This window comes from Xiphias gladius, chromosome 7, assembly GCF_016859285.1.
Source record: "Xiphias gladius isolate SHS-SW01 ecotype Sanya breed wild chromosome 7, ASM1685928v1, whole genome shotgun sequence".
In the NCBI taxonomy this organism is placed as follows: domain Eukaryota; kingdom Metazoa; phylum Chordata; class Actinopteri; order Istiophoriformes; family Xiphiidae; genus Xiphias; species Xiphias gladius.
The window spans coordinates 2,286,118-2,308,318 of NC_053406.1; the positions used below are offsets into that span (position 1 = coordinate 2,286,118).

The window sequence follows — 22,201 nt, forward strand, 5'->3', positions numbered from 1 at the left end:
TCACGTGAAATATCATATTATGTGTAAAATATTACATTTCACGTTTTAAAACAGGAAGTCATAATGACAAAGGTGTGGATGAGTTTTTTGTTACAGATATCGGAGTTAAAGGGAGGGCATGATATTGACAAAGTTTCTTACAGGTCCAAAAAAACTGACTGAACAGAAGGAGCCTGTGATTTCACACAATTCCCCAAATCTGTATGGTGAATAATAATTTCTAATTTCATGTCTTGAGCAAGATATTCAAAAAAAAAAGCTCACTAACTCTCATGTACACAAACAAGTGTACAGAAGTAACTTTTTCCATAAAAGTGACTACAATTTCTTGTTTTTGTAAAAGAATTACACACTGAACAAAATCAGCACAGTAGGTCAATTATGAAACCAAGGTAGTTTGGGTAATAATTTAAACATTCGAGTGCCTTAGACAGTTTTGTGCGTAAATCTGTCTAATCACTTGAGTGGTTGGTTTTCAATCCACTCTTACTGTATATTAACAGAGTCCTCCAAACTAAAAAGAAAAGCATGTTCTGATCTTGCGCCCCTATCAGCAGGATAACAGGACTTTTTAGTAAAAAATAAGACTAATTCCTGTTACAATTTGGTGATCTGCCACTATTATGGTTAAGGTTTGGTTACATTTAGACACAAAAACTACTTGGTTAAGGTTAGGGAACTATTGTGGTCATTGTTACAGACTAACATTGATTGTCGTTGAACAGTGGTCTCTTGTGTAAGAGTCACATTTTGGATGTTTGTTCACCCAAACATCCACCCCAACCACCTCCTTCCTGTATTGTTCTGCCGATATAGTAACAGCATCTCACTAAGTTTGCCTTTGCTCCTGACAGAAAGAGTCATTATGCAATCGGCCACTAGATGTTCATGTAGGTTACAAATAAATGTAGGTCATTTTAGTCATTTTTTCTCGTGAGCACAGTCTCTGTTTTGTCTGAGGTGATACAGTGTGGTACATTTGCATATAGTTCCACTTTATTCAACTCCACGATGTGGTGCTGCTGTTGTGCTCAATATTGTGCTACAATTTCACTGAAAAATGACTGATATCCTGCTGCTTCCTATCTGAGGGCATTGGCAGGCTGTGTCTTGTCATGTCTGGGAAAAGTTCCTATCGATCAATAAAATGAAGACCAGTGAGAATGATGACCTGAACTATGAGAATGAGATGAAGACTTCAAGCCGTCACCTTAGAGGATTCTCAAATGATATTAAACTCTACAGCAATCATTTGTGACTCCTCATCATTTCACACTACAGCAATTCTTAATTAAGATAACTGCCTGTTACATGAATTTGAAATATGGTTATTTGAAAATAGATGTGCAAGAATTGGACCAATTTTGACTAATTCAACTTTAACCTGAACTCATCAAAACACAGACGGAACAGCAGTGGGTACCACTCCGATGTGCTTGTAGCTGTTTGAGGAATCAGACTGCCTGGCAAGTGTGAAATCCGTGAAGCCAGTGGAGTGGAAAGGAAAGGACTGTCAACATCCAGCGAGCAGAGACCAGAGGGAGCCCAGATGAAACACTCGCACTGTCAAGACCTTTGAACTTAGATATAAAGGAACACTGGTGGCATCAAGGGCACTCAATGGGAAAATAAGCCATACGCTGATGTCTTACAAGGTTCCAGTCCTGTTTCACCAGCCAGAATGGAGGCGATTCTTGATTTCCCAAGTGCAATTTTTAATCACTGAAGTGTGAGAGAAGGATAGCCGCAGGGATTAATCCTAGAGAAAAACAAGCAAACAAGCCAGTTGTATGGTTAGGGGTGAATTTAACCATCTTTTTATTGTTTAGAAGTGAAATAAAAAAGAGGAAGTGTCTCACTCTGGTGTGATTAAAATACTCTCCCACTAAGCAATCTGCATAATGGTGCAGTGACCAGAATAATTTGAATATTTGAAGTAGGCGCAAAGAGTGGGCGGCATGTAGAAATTGCTTTTGAATTATCAGGAGCAGAGAAGGGGAAGTAGGGAGGCTTCATTTGCTTTTGGTCCAAGAGGAACCCATCAGCGGCAGCATCAAGTGTGTGGCTTCCTGTCTGTCTTATCAGGGTGTCAGACGAAACCTGAGCAGTACTACCTGATGATTTCCTCAACACATGGTTGATAACTGACAGCAGACAACCACTGATTCAGTCAGAGATGGGCATGCAATCTTGCCCCCTCGAGTCCCTCATCTTGCTGCGACAGGCAGCTACACTGGGTGGAGATAACAAGAAGGGAAAGCGGAGCAAGGGAACCCTGCTGCCGTCCATGCGGATATGTTTCTCTTAACAGCAGTTTAATCAGACTTTGAAGAAGTACAGATGAAAGAAAAAACTGGAAGATGAAAGGGAGATGGAGAATAAATGTTCGTGTGACAGCTGAACCAGCAGTGACAACTTGTACATATGTAGTGTCAAAATAAAAGACAATATCTGCAGTTATAACTAGTTGCTGCCTGTGTTGTTTTGTAAAATGAAAACCTGATCATCTTTCTGGTATCATCTCAGTATGGTCTTTACTTTTGTTTAAATGATTTTTTTTACTGCTTTGGAATGTGCAGAGAGATGTTTCTTTAGGAGCAGCTGATGTTGAAGTTTGATTTATCAGTTTTGATTTGAAATTGTATGAAGCTTTGAATTTGATTTGGTCAAAATGAAAATGTATTTGATATTCTGAATATGTGTGTACATAAGGTTTTAAGGCTAAAGTGAGTTTGATCACAGTTAATGGAAAAAAATATATATTTTGATAATTTTGACTCTAAGGCTGGAATTATCCCTTATGTGACTTGCTGTCTATAAGAATTCCATGAGGATAACCGCATCAACAGCGTGTTAGTCTGCCGGTACTTTCTGACTTTGCTACCCTGTCTGTGGCTCTCAGCCCCAAGCCAACTGGTTCCTACTGAAGACATAAGTCTTTGAAATGTGTAACACACAGTTTTTTTTTTTTTTTTAAAGGCTCAGTAATTTCTTAAAACATCTGGATACTGTTTTAGCAAATATTACTCAAACAGTAGGAAATAGTAAATTTCTTAGGGACTATTCTGAGCAGTGGAATAATCCACATTTGGTGCTATAGGGAGTATTTCTGGCAGCAGAAAGGTGTATGTGGGATTGAGTCAAAATAAACTTCAGTGTGTGTGTTTACTGTGGTGAAGGAAATTGAGCTGTATGTCATAGAGGAATAAAATATATCAGGCTTGAATACACACGCAGTTCTTGTTAGTTGGCTCTGCAAATGGGATTTGTGATATTCTTTAAGAAAAATAAAGAATATCACCAGACTTGTCTTTCAAGTTCAAACAGATTCAAATGAAAAAAACTTTGAACTAACAAAGTTCTATTTAAAATATGGCATCTTGTGTTATTAGCATGAATTTCACTGCTGTTTCTGCAATCTGTTTATTCAAGCAAAACATGTGTACATGTGCCACCTGTACAGATGTTAGCTGTAGCCAGCTAGCAGCAAATACACCAAACACACAGGTATTTGTGGAGTGTGTGTGACAGTTCAATCTCTGACTGAATCCACCAAGAACTCCCATTCTCACTTTTCTTCCCTTTTATGATATTGTGTTGCATCCAGAATCTTCTTGGAGCTCAGTCTGAACACATCCTTAGTAAAAGCATATGCGCATAGGTTTCCCATGCTGTGAAGTCATGAGCAAATTGGCTGAAACTGAGACTGCTGAATTTGTTTGCTGTCCCTGTGTCCCAAAAGGTTGAATCTGAATTCATGAACTCAATTTTAAATGTTATACCACCACCATATAAGCTTCTCATTTAATTTAAAAAAGTAAAACATGTTATAAACTATATCAAGCCTTGCATTGGTAACTGACAGCTGTGTGCATTGCATAATTAGCCTGCGGTTGTGGTGTCATTTTGCTTTCAACACCCACTGCCTCATTAATGGCATATTAGAACCTATGAAATTGATATTCGCTGATCCTGTTTCCTCAGCAGATAAATGGGAAATCCATTTTACTTCAAGCAATTTAAAATAATAAGATTTAACAGTAGTATATACTCTTCTATACTATACAAGTCTCAGAAATATGTCAGCATTAGAATCTGTATACTGATAGACGAACAAAGATTGATGGCGTTTTGCTTATAAGTTCTGAAGTGCCTTAAAAACAATGAGAAGCCAGTCATAGCGCATCATTAAGATCTTACTGTATTTGAAGCATGATTAGATGTTTTGTACATATGTAATTCTAATTTTAGTTAGATCTTTTATCATTTAATACCCTTTGTTGTATTATTGCAACTGGCCTGGATCCCACTTGGCTGAAACCAACTAGCAGCAGAACAGAATAACACTGCAGTGCTTCAACTGCAATGACAATGTCCCTAATTCATGCCAGCAAAGTTTTGGGTCTAGCTCAAGAAAGCAAACACAATTACCAAATCAATTATGTTCCGCTGATTACTCTTGATTTATAATTACTGAGCTCCAGGCCCGCTCTGCTTTTTAACATTAATTCAATAAGCTTGTTTGTGCAAAGTGCTGGCTTGCGGCAGCTGACTGGCAGTTGGCAGGCTGTGCAGGTGCGGGTCCTCGGCCTCCATTTCCTGTCTGACTGACAAAATGATTGTTAAACAAACTCACAGGGACAGACGGGCAATCTGAGGTAGCAGGACTTTCCAGTGGGACAAAACTTTGGGGACAAAAACCAGGCACAGCGTGTTGGTTATTCCTTTAGACCAGCTCCTTATCATGAGGCAGAGAGTAATCACTAGTAGGTTTCAATTAACATGGCTTTATGAAATTCTGTATTGATATGTGTATAATGACGATATTGATACCCAATATATAAGCCAAATGTTTAATGTCCCTAGATGTGATATCTTTGTAGCCAACACCTCTGAGACAGTGTTCAGACCAACATAGCACAATGCACTTCAGGAAACTGATCGAACTCTCTTAGGATTAGCAGGACAATGCCAGTATTTTGCAGGTTCTAGCCGATTATGTACAAAAATATGTTTTTAGGTTAAGGTTAGCAGCCATAGCATAGTCTGCTTTTAGAATATTTTTCCCACAATAAATTTTAACATTTAAACATTTTAAAATTTACATCTAACCATAGCTTCAGTGTTTCTAAACACAGAAACACGAGTCTCCTGGATAATTTGACAATATTATAGGATAATGATATGGCCATTAGTTTACTTTTCCAACTCAGTTCCTCAGAAACTTTGTTTCGAACATTTTTTCCAACAGTTTGGTATTGTGGATGATGTTGAGTATCATGGTTGACATGAGGAAAAGTGACCTTCAGTTAGGGACAAGGCTAGTGAAAGGCATGAATGAAAGCTGTAGCAAATTCAGATCATTTTGTTGTTGTAACTGAGTACACAGCACACTAGTAACCAAATTCATCCAAAATTGAACCAGATTTTGAACTAGATTTAACAGAGTTTTAACTAGATTGAGCAGAGCTTTAATCCACATGAAAAAAACAAATTATAATCAAAAATACACAGTTAAAATAATGTATTTTCTAACACAGTTGTTCATCTTTTGTACTGATGATTTGACCAGGACAGTTTCATGTCCATCCAAACCTTGAGGTGCTCCAACTGTTGTTCGCTTAACACTGCACTAAAATTACTTCTGTTTGCTTCTATTTAATTTTCCCCTTTTGGATGACATAATATCCCACAGATTTAAAGATTCCTTGAGAGAGACATATGATGTAATGTAATGTAAATTTAGACAAAGCTGTGCCTTACAGTGTTGCTGACAAAGCATGTGGTGAATATGACTGCAAACATTATACTGATGGACTTTATAATGGGATAGTCATTACTTTTGTTGATTCTGAGCTAGCTGTAAAACAATATATATATATGTGTGTATATATGTGTGTGCAAAATTTGATGAGTGTCATATAGATGTTGTTGTAATTGTTGCTGTTTTTGAAACCTTGGTTTTTATTTTCTTCTTGTTGTGTATTTGTGACAATTGTGTTTCATTTTCATTGTAGGTTACTACTTTTTATTGTTTCATCTGTAGAGTAATTTTACTTATTTTCTGAGTTTTGGCTTGTTTTGTCTTTTTTGTTTTATTGATACATTGTTATTTTAATAATTTATTTGTTGATATTTTTGTGTAGACCCAAGGATGACAAGAGGTTTTCCTGATGTTTAGAGGGCATGATGCTATTTCCTGTTTTACAGGCTACAAAGCAGAACGGTTATTTTTGACTTTCCTTAGATTTTATGCAGCAGAGCAACTTTTTACTAATTAATGAATAATAACATGACTTACATGTGTCTTATATGGATGAACATGGAGGACATGGTTTTACAGACACTCCTGATAAAACGCCACGCCTTCTACTTTGAGTAAGGGGGATCTTTGAAGACTTCAAGAACACATCATATTATTCACACTTTTTCAGTCTCACTGATGACTAGGAATGGTCTGATATTTCATAGTTGTAAACTTGTACTCTCAACCTAAATTTAGTCTTAGTTATGGCAGTAAAAACAGTCCAGATTTTAAACAGTCTTGCATAATGGAGGAAGCCATATACAGGTGTCCAGCTTCTTTTCATTCCTACTGTAGCAGCAGGAAAACTGAATTTGACTGAACATTTGGGGGATAACCAAGCTACATTTTCTCCACATTGGCTGGACTATGCATGTTATTTTCTGATAGGGCCTTTGCTTCTTTTTCATTTACAGATGAGGGGGGGGCATTCAATAATTTAATTTTTCAATACATAATCCATCAGCAGTTGGGGAGCAGTGTTACATCAACCATCCATCCTGAAGGCCTCAGATTTCACTCCTGTTACTTTTGCCTTCAGACTACACATGGTTCAGACTAAGTTTTCCCTGTTTACTGTTTGCCTCCAACAGTTAGGTAGTGGAATGGACATACAACAACAAACAACATAATACCAAATTTTGCTCAACTTCCCTGAAGAATTATTTTTTTGCATATACAGTCGGAATATACTGTACAGTATACTGTCCCCAAAGGTCAAAAACTGATCTTTATTCTCAAAATTTTCTCCTGCAAAAGTATTGAAAGCAGAGAGACTAAATTCCAAAGTTCTCCTGGGCGTAGTGGTAGAGGAGATGATAGGGTGTTATTCAAATCAAAAGGGTTCATCACTTCAGGAGGATGTCCACAGAAATTTCAAGGAAACCATTAGGTTATGAAACATAAGCAAACTTAACATTTTGGCTTGTTGGAGTGCCAGAGTAGAGACTATTCTCCGTTGGGGGTTGGGCTCCGTTAGGCAGTTTTTAAAAAAATAAGACTTCCCTGTCAAGTTTTCCCTGTCATGAACATGTTCAAAATCACTGTGTCAGTTAGGTGGAAATTTTGACCTGAAGACAACACGTAAAGGGAGAATGAAAAGTTATCATGTGAAGACAATGAATATTCACAACAAATGTCATGAGTATTTGTGTGGTTCTTACTAGAAATCAGTGACGGATGGTGGTGATATTGGGTGCGTAGGCTCACAAATACATTATACCAGTCAATAGTTTATACAGCAACAACAGCAGCATCACATCCAAATTATCCAAGGTCCACAAAACCTGTCAAGCTACTTCTGAGGGAAACTGGTCCTAAACAGCAGAAACAGTTCAGAGTCAATAAGTTCAAAACACACTGAGTGCCAGGCTTTCTCAAAGCAAGCCTTTGACTGCTCTATCACTATTTCACAGCACTGTGCAGGTACTGACACATTATCAGACCGGTGCATCCTGTGCAGTGTTGCTGCAGTAACAGCTGTGTCTGCATCTGGATGTGGTCGGGTGTTATCCGTGGTCAGCTTGTTCTACAGCTCAGCTTTGGAGCAGGAAAAATTCTCCAGGGTCTGTCTACCTTTGAGAGGATCCATGGTTCGTTTTTGAAGAATGCTGTATAGAATATCAATATGAGGGCAAAGTGGAAAAAAGATTAAAAGAAAATAAAATTTCACATTTTCCAGCAATGCAGACAGGCCGTGCACTGGTTACATTGACGTGCTGTCCCCCAGATCTGGATTTTTTCCAACACTGTTTCAAAGTGTCTTTATGTTCAAACACAGGGTGGACAGTGCAGATTTTAAAGTTCCACCTTGTTTGTCCTGATACTGGAATCCTCCTGTCACAAACTTCATCCAGATCTGCAGGTCTCTTGGGGGATTTGGAGAAAAAGGTTTGCTAAAGCTGAGATGCTGGCAAAAATATTCTGATGGGTGTGAGAGATGTGCAGGCTTCTCTCATGATAAGGTTTATTTGATGGGTGTAGCGGTGCACAAAGTGTGCGTTAGGAAATGTTTCTTTAACCTGGCCTGCAAGCCTGATGATGCACAGCTCATTACAGCTGCCTCATCATAAGTCTGTGTGACAGTTTGTTTTCCAATTTAAATGGCTCGAGTTTCTCCCTCATGAGTTTTCCAAACCCCACCACAGTTCTGTCCACTGATGGGGAGAAACCGAGAAACCTATCCACAACAAAACCTTCACTGATGTACCTGAGCACTATCACACACTGGCTTACACATGCCACATCGGTTGTCTTGTCAGCTTGCACAGCCACAAATGGTGCCTGTGTTATTCATCAGCTAGTTTTTGTCCATATACAGCTAACATACATCAAGCCACTCATTCTGGCTAGTCTTACACGTGTACTTGGCAACCTGTCTGTTTGACAGATGATTGGCTAACTGGCTATCTAAAAAAGCGAACTGCTCAATGAGGTCCGGAGAAATACCTCGCTGGAGTGAAATCGGAGATTCATTGGACCCAGAGCATAGCTAGCTCACGCACCCCACGAAATTCAATACAGTCCACAATCCATGATAGTGAATACCTGTTTTCCTTTAGCAGCTCCTTGTGTCTCTGTATAACGATAGCGGTGGCCCTCATCAAGTTGACAGGCGATGTTAACTTTACTAAAGAATTAAATAGGTTTACGTTATTTACAATGCGACTTGTTTCCTAATTCTGTTGGATAAATGTTTCAAATCCACAATTCCTTGTTTGGTTCAAGCCATGTCTGCTCCAAATAGCAAGTATGGAAAAAGAAAAGTGATTTTATACATGCCATTGGCCAGTCACGCACACAAAACTTAATATTTTGTCATTTGTGTTTTTTGAACATCATTTGAACAATGTGTCCCCAGTCTCTTCACTTCCAATTTTTTCTCCACACATCGAAGAAAATGTCCAAAACATTGTGTTGGACTTCTGGACTAATGGATTGTTTGGTCCAAGGACCAACCCAATCTCCTAGGGTTGATGGTAGGGGATGCTAGGAATTACAGCCATTTTTATACATAGTCTTTCCATTTTCAGAGGCTCAAAACTAATTGGACAAACCAATGTAATAACTAATATGTAACAAGCATTATTTTTAATACATGGATGAAAATACTTTGCAGTCAATGACTGCCTGATGGCTGGAACCCATGGATTCCATAAATACCTACAAACAAGGCATACAAACAAGCAGCCGCTGAAGGGGGCTTGTTTGGTCTTTATGCCTTCAGTGTTGTCTTTGGTTGGGTTCAGCCATAACATTGCCTCCACCATGTTGGACAGATGATGTGGTATGCTTTGAATAATGAGCCGTTCCTTCTCCGTACTCTTGTCTTCCCATCATTCTGGTACAAGTTAATATTGGTTTTATCTGTCCAATCGTGTTCCAGAAGTGGGCAGGCTTTTTTAGATGTTTTCTACCAAAGTCTAATCTGGCCCTTTCTCTTATTGAGTGTTTGCACCTTGTGGTAAATGCTCTGTATTTACATTCATGAAGGCATCTCTTGATTGCAGACTTTGAGAATTATTTGTCTACCTCGTTGGGAGTGTTCTTGACCTGGCTGGATGTTGTGAAGGGTTTTTCTTCACCAAGGAAAGAATTCTGCGATCATCTACTTTAGTTGTCTTCCATAGTCTTCTAGGCCTTTTGGTGGTGCTGAGCTCACCAGTGCATTCCCTCTTTTTAAGAATGTACCAAATTGTTGTTTCGGCCCACTCCTAAAGTTTCTGCCATATGTCTGATATGTTTGTATGTTATTTTCAGCCTAACGATGGCCTCGTGCATTTCGTATTTTTTCGTACGCATATTGAGAGTTCCCATGAACATCTACCAGATGCATACTCTAAACTTGGAATCCAGTCCAGACCTTTTATCTGCTTAATTTGTAATGAAATAATGAGGGAACAGGCACACCTGCCATGAAACTGATTGTCAGTCAATTGTCAAATTTTTTTTGAGCATCTGAAAATGGGGGACTATGTATAAAAATGGCTGTAATTCCTAAACAGTTAATGCCATATTTTTGTAAAACCCTTGAATCAAAGCTGAAAGTCTACATTTCAATCACATCTTAATGGCTTAATTTCAAATCCACTGTGGTGGTGTATGGGGGCAAAATTACAAAAATTGTGTCACTGTCCAAATACTTTTGTACCTAACTGTATTTATCAAGTCACAAATATGTTGACACTGAATGTGTCAATTGTATTGTATATATTTGGGATATATTGAGACTATATTACTAACAAATATTGAGGTGTCTACGAATTAAATTTAAGAATAAAGACCTTATTTTGAATCAACCCAGTCATGAGCAGAAGAAGGAAAGATGGCTTTTAAGCTGCCTTAGAATCTGACTCACACCCAAGCAAAGAGCAGATACTCTTGGCTTGACCAAGCCTTATATATACAACTGACTTGATAGGCAGTTTCATCTGAATACCATGGCTCCTTCAGTTGTCTATTCATCGTCACAGTTAAACTACCTCCACTATTCTAACCAACAGCCATTAGTTAGCAGCCTCTGTGGTATGAAACCCATTTCCATTGATCTGTCTTACCAAAGAAAAGAACATGGTTTCAATATGAACTTATGCGTGCGTGTAAGAGTGCAGGCAAGTCTACAGGTTATTATGATGGGCACTGTCTAAAAAAATGGTGTTTGGCTGAGTTAGGCCTATGACATTGAGAAGGCACAACAGTGTTGTCCATAACCATCCCCCCTCTTTACACTCAACACAACTCTCTAAAGCAAGCTATATTCACCAGCTAAAAGCATACTAGTTAACAGTAACCAGCTAACAATATTTTGAGCTAACTAGCCACCAAGCAACAAACCAGACTAATCATTCTCAGCTACCTCACCTTAGCAAGCAAAAAATCATACACTCCTTCGTACAACATCACCAGCTAACACTGTCGCATAAACAAACATATAAAACTAGGCCAAAAACTGTCTACTTAAGCATTAAATCTAAGAACAGTGCTGGTCATATCTGCACTGCTGCTTTGTTCAGAGTTGCTCAATGAGAATGTGAAATGAAAACTATGAAAACAAACAGTCCTCTTCAATGACAAGTCACAGGAGGACAGAGACATCACAGTGTGAAAGAAGAACAATAGATTAGTTACAGGGTGAATAAATAATTCAGATTGCAGCATCAGCAAAGCAGATTTTTATGAAACCACAGAAGACAAGGTGACACCTGTGAGGAAAAAGAGCTCTGTCTCCTTTGTTTACGGAAAAAAGTGAGTTGAAATAGTTGAATTTTTTTTTTTTAATGCTATATTCCTCTGCAAAATATAAGAAGGGTTACAGAAAAAAAAGAAATATAATAGATCAAACTCTGTTGGGGAGTGGAGAGCTCTTCTGCTCAAACAGAGAGAGGGGACATGTGAGTTGATGAGCTGATTGATTTAGAGAGATAACTTGACTGAGAGATGACCTACAACGATGTGAAACCACAGCACAATGACTTAACTCTTGAAGGAGTCTAATTCAGAAAGTCAGCTATATTTGAGTTTTAGGTGACCTGGTTTATACAAAGTACTTCAACTTCTTTCTCTATAATGCACCTCATTCAAGGGAGAACATCATACAATAAGGCAAAAAGTAAACTCTGGGGCCCCAACCCATTCTCATTCACAAGCCATCAAATACTGACAACTTGTCAGACCTACTGGCATCTCATAGATATGCGCAAGGTCCTATTTGGTGTCTGTATACCTATGCACAGGGTTTTTAATTGATAATAATGTTAACCCACCCATGAAATTATTACACACCTGGATCAACTGTTTTGGCCATCTGTTGACTCAAATGTAAACATACCATGAATGTATTGTGGGAACTGGATACCGGACTCAAAGCTGATGCCTAGTCACTTGAATGAAAGATGGGAGAACCTGCAACACTCAGTCAGGCCTTTATGATAGATTGGCACAGTGGACGCTACTTTGAGAAAAAGGCATATGACAGCCTGCCTTGAGTTTGCCAAATGGCATTTAAAGGACTCTGAGAGCATGAGGAGAAAGATTCTCTTGTCTGATGAGACAAAATTGGAACTTTTTGTGCAGAACTCCAAACACTATGTCTAGCAAACACCAGGCACTGTGCATCACCTGTCTAATACCATCCCTACAGTGAAGCGTGGTGGTGGCAGCATCATGCTACGGGGGCGCTTCTCAGCTTCAGGGACAGGGAAAGTGGTCAGAATCGAGGGAAGGATGAATGCAGCAAAATACAGGTCCCTGAAGAAAACCTGCTCTGGAGTGCAGATGACCTGAGACTGAGGCAATGGTTCACCTGTCAGCACGTCAATGAGCCAAAGCATACAGCCAAGATAATGCTGGAGTGGCTTCAGGACAAGTTTCTGATTGTTCTTCAGTGGCCCAGCCAAAGCCCAGACTTAAACCCCATAGAGCATCTGTGGAGAGACCTGAAAATGGCAGTTCAAAGATTCTTCACATCCAATCTGACAGAGCTTGAGAGGATCTGCCACGCAGAATGGGATAAACTGCCCAAATCCAGATGTGCAAAGCATGTAGAGACTTACACAAGAAAACTCAAAGCTTGAATTGTTGCCAAAGGGGCTTCTACAAAGTATCGAATTACAGGTCTGAAAACTTTTGTAAATGAGAGATTTAAGTTTTGGATTTTTCATAAATTTGCAAAATTTAAAAAACATGTTTTCACTTAGGTCATTATAGATTATTGAATGTAGACTGATGGGCAAAAATTGGCAATTTTATTCATTTAAAATTAAATCTACAACACAATAAAGTGTGAAAAAATGAAGGGGTCTGATGCCGCTGTATGTCAGAAAAAGGAAATTAGCAATGGTATCCGTTAATGCTTTGTGTATGGTATTGTAATTAGTAAAAAATGTGGCTGCTGTATTACTTTTAATGTTAAGATTTTATGATTTATTCATTTTTTATGCATTTATAATAATAATAATAATAATAACAATAATAATAAGATAGCACAATTCTATTAGTTCAGAGTCAATGATTAAAACAGGTTTATGACCTGTACCTTGGTGTTTAGTGCAAGTATGTTTAGGTGGTCAGACTATTTTTCTATTGCAGGTTTGTTCCAAAGACATATGTCAGAGATGCATGCAATCAAGTCATTGACAAAACTGTAATCATTTGAGTTTACAGACAGACATAGCTGAGTATCGTCTGGGGAATTATGGAAATTGGTGTTTGGAATTCTAATACTATTGCCGAGTGGTAACATATAAAGACTGAAAAGAACTGGGCCTTAAATGGAACCCTGCAGGACACCACATGTCAGGTTTATTTTATCGGAGGAGTGGTCATCCATGTCCACCAGAATTGTCAACCAGTTAAATAAGACCTGGATCATTTAAGAACTGTGCAAGAGATACTGACCCAGTGCTCAAGTCTGTCCAACAGAATATTATGGTCTACAGTATCAAATGCAGCACTGAGATCTAACAGGAAAAGCAGGACAAAAGACTTTTTTTGTCATCAGTTTTAATTCTGAGGTCATTCACAACTTTGAATAGACCTGTTTCAATACTGTGCTGGGACTAGAATTTTTTAAACAAAGTTTTGTCACAGAGGAGGGAGATAGGTCTGTAGTTAGAGATGACAGACCAATCTAAATGGTTGTTTTTAGGCAGTGGTTTAATTAGAATGGTTTTAAGAGCTGCAGGAACGATTATAGTCAACAACTGATTGGAGTTTTATATTTAAATTATCCACTAGATCCTCAACAAAACCAAGGAAGAGTTGGCAAAGCCAACCCTATTATTTATATGCAATATAAAAGATATTGTAATATATTGTCTTTTTACAATGCGTCTAAAATTACAATGCAGCATATGAAGAGAGACAATCAATTCAGTTAAGTAGTGATCAGACAGAAATACACCTATAACTGATAAAATGTCAACTGAAAGTCCCCATGTAATGTATTTTCCGGCAAATGGACCCATCTGAAGATGACCCTGGTCCAGTGATTCCTGGAGCCACAAATGACCAGAACTGTACTTGTTACTATCCAGGCCAGCCATTGGGAATTGTGGACAAGGGGACAGAATTTTTCCAAACTGGGACCCTCATCCACACCCACTCCAGCATCACAAACATGGCACTGCAAGATACAGCTCTATCTTTGTGCTTTCTGTCAATCTCACCTATTGCTTCTGCCCTAGCTGGCTCTCCCACATTAGCATTTTGGCCGCAGTCCTCCTCCTCCTTTCCTACATCTCTCTGTTCATTAGCTATATCTTTCCCTTCCTGACCCTCTCTGGCTGCTTCAGCTGCCACAGCAGCACTGGTTAAACCCTGGAAATATTCAAAACAAATTAATTAGATAACTAGTCAAACTGGTCGGACTGTTCAGCTTTCCCTTGTGTTTTCTTAACTTTTTAGGTACTCTGTTTTACTAATACCGCTGGTCCAGACTGTCTTTGCGCCTCCTCAAGACGAGCCCTTTTGATTCTTGGAAAATATTTTTCAATATTCATCTTGATTGAGTGAGCAAAAATTTAGCGTAAGAATTAAATAAATAAGGTTAACAACAATTATTCCTCCAGGCAATATCATGTTTTGATTTGATTGTGTACAGAGAAGAACGTCGATTCACAGACAGTCTGTTGTCAATGTGTTTGTGAGAGAAAGAGAGAGAGAGAGAGAGAGAGAGAGAGAGAGGGAGAGAGAGAGAAAGAACGAAATCTGACTGACCAAGTGTTTGGCCGCAACATTTTCCCATTAACAGCGGGAAATGGAGTTGTAATGTGTATTCCACACATATTTATATGTAAATACATAGAAATTTTATTGTCAATGATATAAGTCAGTATGGAAATTGTTGTACCCGATCCCATTTAAGAGTCAACTATAGACCTTTGCATGACTTTGCATGACCTTGCTTCCTTAAAAGATAATTAACTGGCAATGTTTGAAACACTCAGAGGGATGTTTAAAAAACCTACTGTTGTTCTAACAATATTTTTTGAATAACCAAAGACTCTTCTAACCTTTTGGATGAAAAAATATTTTTGTCCCCTGCATTATGAAAAAGATGTTTTTTAACTTATTTCCCAAGTTGCAACTCTGTTTCCTGTCCTTTTAGCCAGTGGGCTGCCATCTTTGTTTTGATTCTGAGTTCACCTCTTCAAAGTCAAAACTCATTGTTGTATAACTCAGTTTATGGAATATTTTTCATCCAGATGGTTAGAAAAGTCTGTGGGGATTGTGGGGATTCAAGAGATAGATTCAGAACAATGTTTTTAAATGACCTTCAGGGTTTTTCAAACACAGCCGGTTAATTATCTTTTTGTAAAACCGTCATCCTCCCCAAGCATCCCCTGGTGATTCCACTGCTGTTAATAAATGAAGCACTTCATTCATTCAAAAAAAAGTTGCCTCTGAAGATAATCTAACCAGCAATTATGTATTTGCTGTTGCAGCTATATAGAAACATAATTTCTAGGAGACAGGTTTACGTGACCAGCTACTGGACGTGAACAATCACAACACATGACAAACGTATTCATTTATTTATATACGTATACAGTAAAAATCTCATAAATAAATCTTATAAATCTCTCTGTTAGCTATTTTCTACCATTCTAGATATTGTTTTCCTCTGTTTATTTGTTTTGCTATGAGAAAAAGTAGATACAACCAATGGTATCCACCACGTGCAAGTAGGCACTACATCACAAAGTTTCCAACACCGCCCCTTTTCACAACGATGCTGACTCTTCACCATCTGCAACAATACACCAAACACACCTCAATATACTACACAATTATAAATGCCATTTTGAGAGTCAAAGGGCAATAATATGCATGATGGATTTTGATAGATGATGGATTGATTTTGATAAATGGACTGGATGGATTGGTTTTGATAAATGGTAACCACTGATGACGGCAAATCACGTAGCAAGTCCAAGGAAAAAGCAAGAGCAGCTTCCTGTCACATGTGCTGCCAATGTACTTTGGGAAAACTGCAGAACCAGAATGTAACACCCAAGGGAGTGAGATGCTTTGACAAAAAAATGTTCATGCAGTGTCCAAAAATGTAATGGCTCATCCTCTGGACAGCATTAGTGCTCAATAAATTTCATGGCAATCTGCCCATGAAATTCAAGCAAAGAGGCGCTAGAGGAATCAGCAGCATTAGGATTAATCTTCTGCAAACCATGAATATTTAAAGTGGATTTCATGACTATCTAGTCATTAGATGTTTATATATCTTGATCTGGACCAAAAGCTAACAGTCTCATCATATCTGAAACTTTCTCCAGCAAGCATTTCAGTGACAGGGATGTATAAAGGTTCCACATTCAAAATGCACAAAAGAATCATACAATTTTATCCTGCAGCAAAAATTCATATGACAACATTTTTACATGGCTCTCCGTTAACTGTAGTACCAACTGCATCTTATTTCTCCTAACTTAGGCATGAATACATTTATTCCTTGGGGGAAAATATCACTTGTCTCTAATGTACCCACAAATAGTATTTTCATTTTTCATTTTTTAAATTTTCATTTCCTGTCTTTTAGCATTTTCATTCATCAGTAATTTACAAATCATTTAACTGATACACACAAATGGAAAGGTGCAAAAGTTTGAAAAGGCAGAGACCAACAAAGTTGACATTTAGGAGCAGATTAAGGGTTAAAATGTCTTGCTGTAGTGCTACCTTCTAGGCTCTGTGGAGCATGTCTATTTTAGAATAAGGCACACTTACAGCTTTACACACACTAGTATATGTACACATACACACAGCACTCACACTGAGGTAATGGAGGCATTACTGTGAGTGATGGGCCACGCCGGACTCCCCCACTCTATCACCTGCCTATCTCGAAGACATTTTCATTTGCTCACCACACTTCAGCAACACTCATACAGTCAAGGGAAAACAGAAAAATACAGTAAAGTATTTTGATTCCACACCTCTGCTATGTCCAGGAGATGTGCTCTGTCATATATTTGACCCATCTACTTCTAAGACGTTCTAATCCAATATCATCTCATTCCATCAGCCAGGCTCAGTGCCATAAAACTGTGCTTGGAGCTTCATTAGTTACCTGAATGACAGGTTCAGACATCTACACCGCAGCTTGGTATTCTGGTTGAGCAGGCACCACACACACACTGCAGGCTCATCTAAAGCATGCATCCATTTTTAGCGGGCCAACTACATTAGTATAGTGACTTGGAGCTCACGCTCCGTTGTGAGTCCTGAAGCACTCCTGACGTTCTTTACAGATTACTCTAACTGTTGTTACTTATTGACGGTTACTGTAATTCTTCCTTTCCACTTCTACTACCTGTCCACTACTGGCCGCTTCATAAAGTGGTTATTAGAGATGGGGGAACCAAATCCACAGTCCTCATCGAATGTAAAATGCATTACAAAGCTAATGTCAGGCTTCAGCTGTCTGGGTCATATAAATATGGGGTGTGGGATATGGGATCCTGCAAAGTTTTACTTCTTCTTACATAAGATTCCCTGTTTGCCTATTTGTGTTACTGTCTATCCACTGCAGCTCATCAAAAAGCACAAAGTGTGAGTTTAGTAAATATATGTGTGTGCACATGTCTGTGTGATGTGTGTGTGATGTGTGTGTGTGTGTGTGTGTGTGTGTGTGTGTGTGTGTGTGTGTGTGTGTGTGTGTGTGTGTGTGTGTGTGTGTGTGTGTGTGTGTGTGTGTGTGAACCTGTTCTTTAAGGGATTATATCCAAACAGTACAAGTTGTCTTGATCCAGATCAGGATATCTCAATAACTAACTGGCTTCAGAGCTGTTAAATTTCCATGAAAACTAATAATTTTTGTAGTTACAGCATTAGGCCAAATTTTCCATTTTTACACCACAAATATCAAATTCTAATTGATGCAGATGAATGGCAGCCTCAACACTCCAAAATGGATATAATAATATTTTTGATTTTGTCCCTGTGGCCTTCTCTCTTGTACAGACTGTATTTTCAGGTTCACATTTTAGCCATCCTTAAGGAGTTCAACTAAGAAATGTAAAATCATCAATTTGTTGTTTGCTCGGTCCAACACTTTAACATTGTGGGTTATAATGAGGGCGCTTAAATTTTGCCTGCAGAGAGAACATTCATTCTGGTTACGCAACTAGATGTATTTGGTAAAGATCAGGGTTAAAGTTTTCCTCAATGGGTGGAAAAGCAAAAGTCTTTAAAAATAAGAAATATACTCACAACAGAACAGTTGCTTGCACAAATTTAGAATTTAACCATGACCCATTGGATATGAAAATAAATGCATCCACCCTTCTCAACAGCCCAGCGTCCGCACCCTCAGACACATTCCTGCACCTACCTAATTATGCCCTTCTAATTTTCTGCTGGGGAATTGTATTTCTCTCTCCTTTCCCGCATGTAACTGCATTTTAAGACATTTGTGCTTTCTTCAATCATTTCAAATTTAGAAAGAGCTGGGTGAATGTGACACAACAGTATACTGCAGCATAAGTACTTCCAGAGTAGAAAATAATCTACCAAGTATAGGGACTCTATGGTAAAAGGCTTTATGACTGCTTTATTTATAATGCATTATCGAGGCACTTACATTAAAGGGGCAGTCACATTGCCTGATCACCATGCTTAAGAATGTGCTGATATGTCAAAGCAATATAAGTGCATACCTTGAACACGCATGAGGCATTTCTTATTAATGCCCTTAAGATGCAATATATATATGGTGGAAAGATCTTTCTAAACATACCAATTCATATCCATAGTGTGAGGGGGAAAGTTTGAATTGAATTTGATTTCTCTATCATGGCAGAAAGAGGGCTTTGCAGCTAGCAGGTAATCAACAGTTCCCTATCTTTTCACAGCTATACAGGAACCCAGGACTCCAAACAGGAGTGGCATTAAGTAAGGCTGCTGTTTTGTCTCAGTAAACACAAGAGGCTTAATGGGATTTCACGATTATCTTCCAAGGCTAGATACAGCAAATCTTTCACACATCCCTGTGTACAGGTGGAGAATATTAATGTAAACTAGGTAACCTGAAAATGTTCACTGCAGATCTGGTCAAAAGCCAAATATCTCACTGCAGACACTGCTGGAGGGTCAAAATCTCGGTGGCCACTGAACAGGGGAAGAAGAAGGTATTTAGTCAAGCTGGGATTGATAGTGCCTTTGATAATGACTGAAAACATCTGGAGTGAAAAAAATAGCAAAGTTGATATCCTAAGTTAATAGCAGGAACAGATTACTGAGTAATCAGTTATTTATATTTTATTCAGTGACAAGTAGTGTATAGGATTACAATTTGAAATTCATTTATAGTACTAATCCCTGTAATACTCAATTAGTTTGAGCATTGTAGAATTGTGGTGGGTTGACCTGTTGTTCTAAAGTTGAGAAATTATAAATTGTTTACGAATCATTTCCTTCAGTACAGTTCACAGATTCTGAAGTTCGTTCAGATTTTTAGATTTAGCTTCATCAGCGCAAGATCCAAAAATAAACATCAAACACACAAGCCACACTGATAGACAAGTGAAAGGTCAGAGTAATAAAAAGACAGATTAAAACACTATACCATGTGACCTTTCAGAACTGTGTTCCAGTGTTTTGTGTTTTGCAAAGAAATAAAGTCAAGACGGAGATATCTGAACTGAGACAGGTCAACTCAAGTGTGACTTTCAGGTTAAACTGTTTATTAATCTCATTAATCTAAATTTGGCTGCTTTAATTCCTTGAAACCATACTTTACTTTGCTAGATGGTTCACACAAAGAACAATCTGAGTCTGTGAACAGCTGACCCTCAGCAGTAGCTGCCTTGATCATCTATTCTTGCTTCGCCAGCGTTAAGGCTTTCCGCGGTAGATCTGCCAAATTTGGAAGCACAGCGGGGAATTCTGCTAGGGGAGGCCGAACCACAACCAAACACATAGGTCATTTTAAAAGTATTAAAGTTGGAATAATCATGTTTTTTACAAGCAACATATACATATCTGCTACAAATGGACACTTGAACTTTGTTTCTAGCACCTACCGTTCATGTACAGTTCCACCAAAAATGAAGAGAAATGCAATGTTATAATGTCCCCCATGGGTGGGATTTATTGTAATAGACAGAGGCTTAGTTGTAACACTTGCTAGAAAAGTCTGATAAATTAGTGCAAACAAATTTAATTCAATACAATTCTATGGTTAATGACACAAATATAATTTCCAGCCATACTGCATTACATATTATCTATATGACAGACAGATCAATCAATAGATACACACACATCAAATTATATATGAATACTGACATGACACCTCTCTACTCATTCCTCTTTCTGTTTTTCTTGTTCGATGTCTCATTCTGTGAATAAAAAGTTCCATGAAATTAGTTTAAAAACAAATAAAATACACTTATAGTATAAACAACTTTTTCGTCAGACCCTCACCAGGGTCATCATAAAACATAGACCATGGAGGATTTTCCCTAAAAAAAAGACTGTATAGTCTCATACAAAATGAATCCCTCTTACTCATCATTTATGACCCACTAGAAGTGTGTGGCAGGTATTTATCAGCAGACATGCTGCCTTCTGCCTGTATTTTCTTAGTTTCTTCTTATTTTGCTGTGTTTGGGACGTTTCTGGGCTGCAGCCTTTCAGCAGTGGGTGTGTAGCCCCTAGCCAATAACAGTGCGCAAAGTGTGAGGGCGACACTCTATAAAAACGTTCTCATTCTATGTCATGGATGTATAAAGAGCTGTAGATCTGTGTGTCTGTTTGACCGAGGCCGGGGCTGAACAACACACATACATACACACACACACACACACACACACACACACACACACACACACACACACACACTGGCATGCAGAGCAGAGATACTACAGCAGACACGAGAAACAAAAAACTGTCAATGTGGCACCTTCTACAAAAAAAATCTGGTAAATTTTACATGGAATGGCAAAGGTGGAGATGGAGCCTTTGGCTGAATGGTGTGGGTAGGCATCCTAAATGTAATTTGGGATCTGTTTAGACAAGATTGGTGCATCATTTCAGCTAAACACTATACTATTTGCAGGTATAAGAGGGAGATGCAATACAGGGTACAGCCACATCATCATCCAAGCCCCAGGAGGCTGGAGGAGGCAGCGGGTATGGGGTCAGTTCCCTGATGACCCAGTAGATCAACATTTGTAGGGATTTTCCCCAAATCTCAGTTACAAATGATTAAATCTCACTTTAAACACAATCAAAACATATACACAAATGTATATTGGAAGCAGATGCATGATATCTCTACAGATCCCATATTGGACTCCAGTATTCATGAGCTCATACAGGATTATGCTTACTAAAAGCTAATGTTGCAGGGATTTGTAGAATGTCAGAATAGTAGTTTATCTTGCATGTCTTTGGTGCAGGCTGCTTAGATCAAAGCTCTGTATGTATGCTAGCATTTCCTGGTTGCACTGGGATTAAAAGAGCTAGCTGCTGCTGGAGGGGCTGCTGTGTTATGGCACTCCCTATACCGCCTCAGCTACTTAAACCTGTTTTCAACAGACCAACCCCTCCTTCCTCAGCCTGCCACAAGACACTGACCAAAGCTGGATCTCCAGCACATGTCAGGGGAAAATAGCTTTTCCAGTAGCAATCATAGTGTCACTTAATTGAAACTTGTGGCAGAGGTTAGGCCGTTCTGACACAAAATTGGTTTAAACACCAGAGCACAATCAGCCAAGGGGTTTTTGAAGGCCAATGTGTAATAGTCATCCAATTTAGATAATTAAGAGTTTGTTTGTCATTGTGTCCCAAAACAACCCACATAAGCTTATTCAAGATCAAGAATAAATCTTCAACCCAAATAAATCTCATATGATGACACTATCCAATGGAGGGCATCTT

The 22,201-nt window shown here is 38.5% G+C and overlaps 1 protein-coding gene across 1 annotated transcript in view; it reads right to left on the minus strand.

Annotated features, from left to right (window-relative positions):
• sez6b (seizure related 6 homolog b) overlaps positions 1-21,490 on the minus strand; it is a 180,905-nt gene extending 159,415 nt beyond the window's left edge. Inside the window, exons 1-3 of the mRNA XM_040131190.1 lie at positions 21,407-21,490; positions 14,470-14,620; positions 12,433-12,605 (exon numbers count right to left, since the gene is read on the minus strand). Of these exons, the coding sequence (XP_039987124.1) occupies positions 12,433-12,605; positions 14,470-14,620; positions 21,407-21,490 (408 nt within the window). The remainder of the gene's footprint in view (positions 1-12,432; positions 12,606-14,469; positions 14,621-21,406) is intronic.
• Positions 21,491-22,201: the final 711 nt, after the last annotated feature.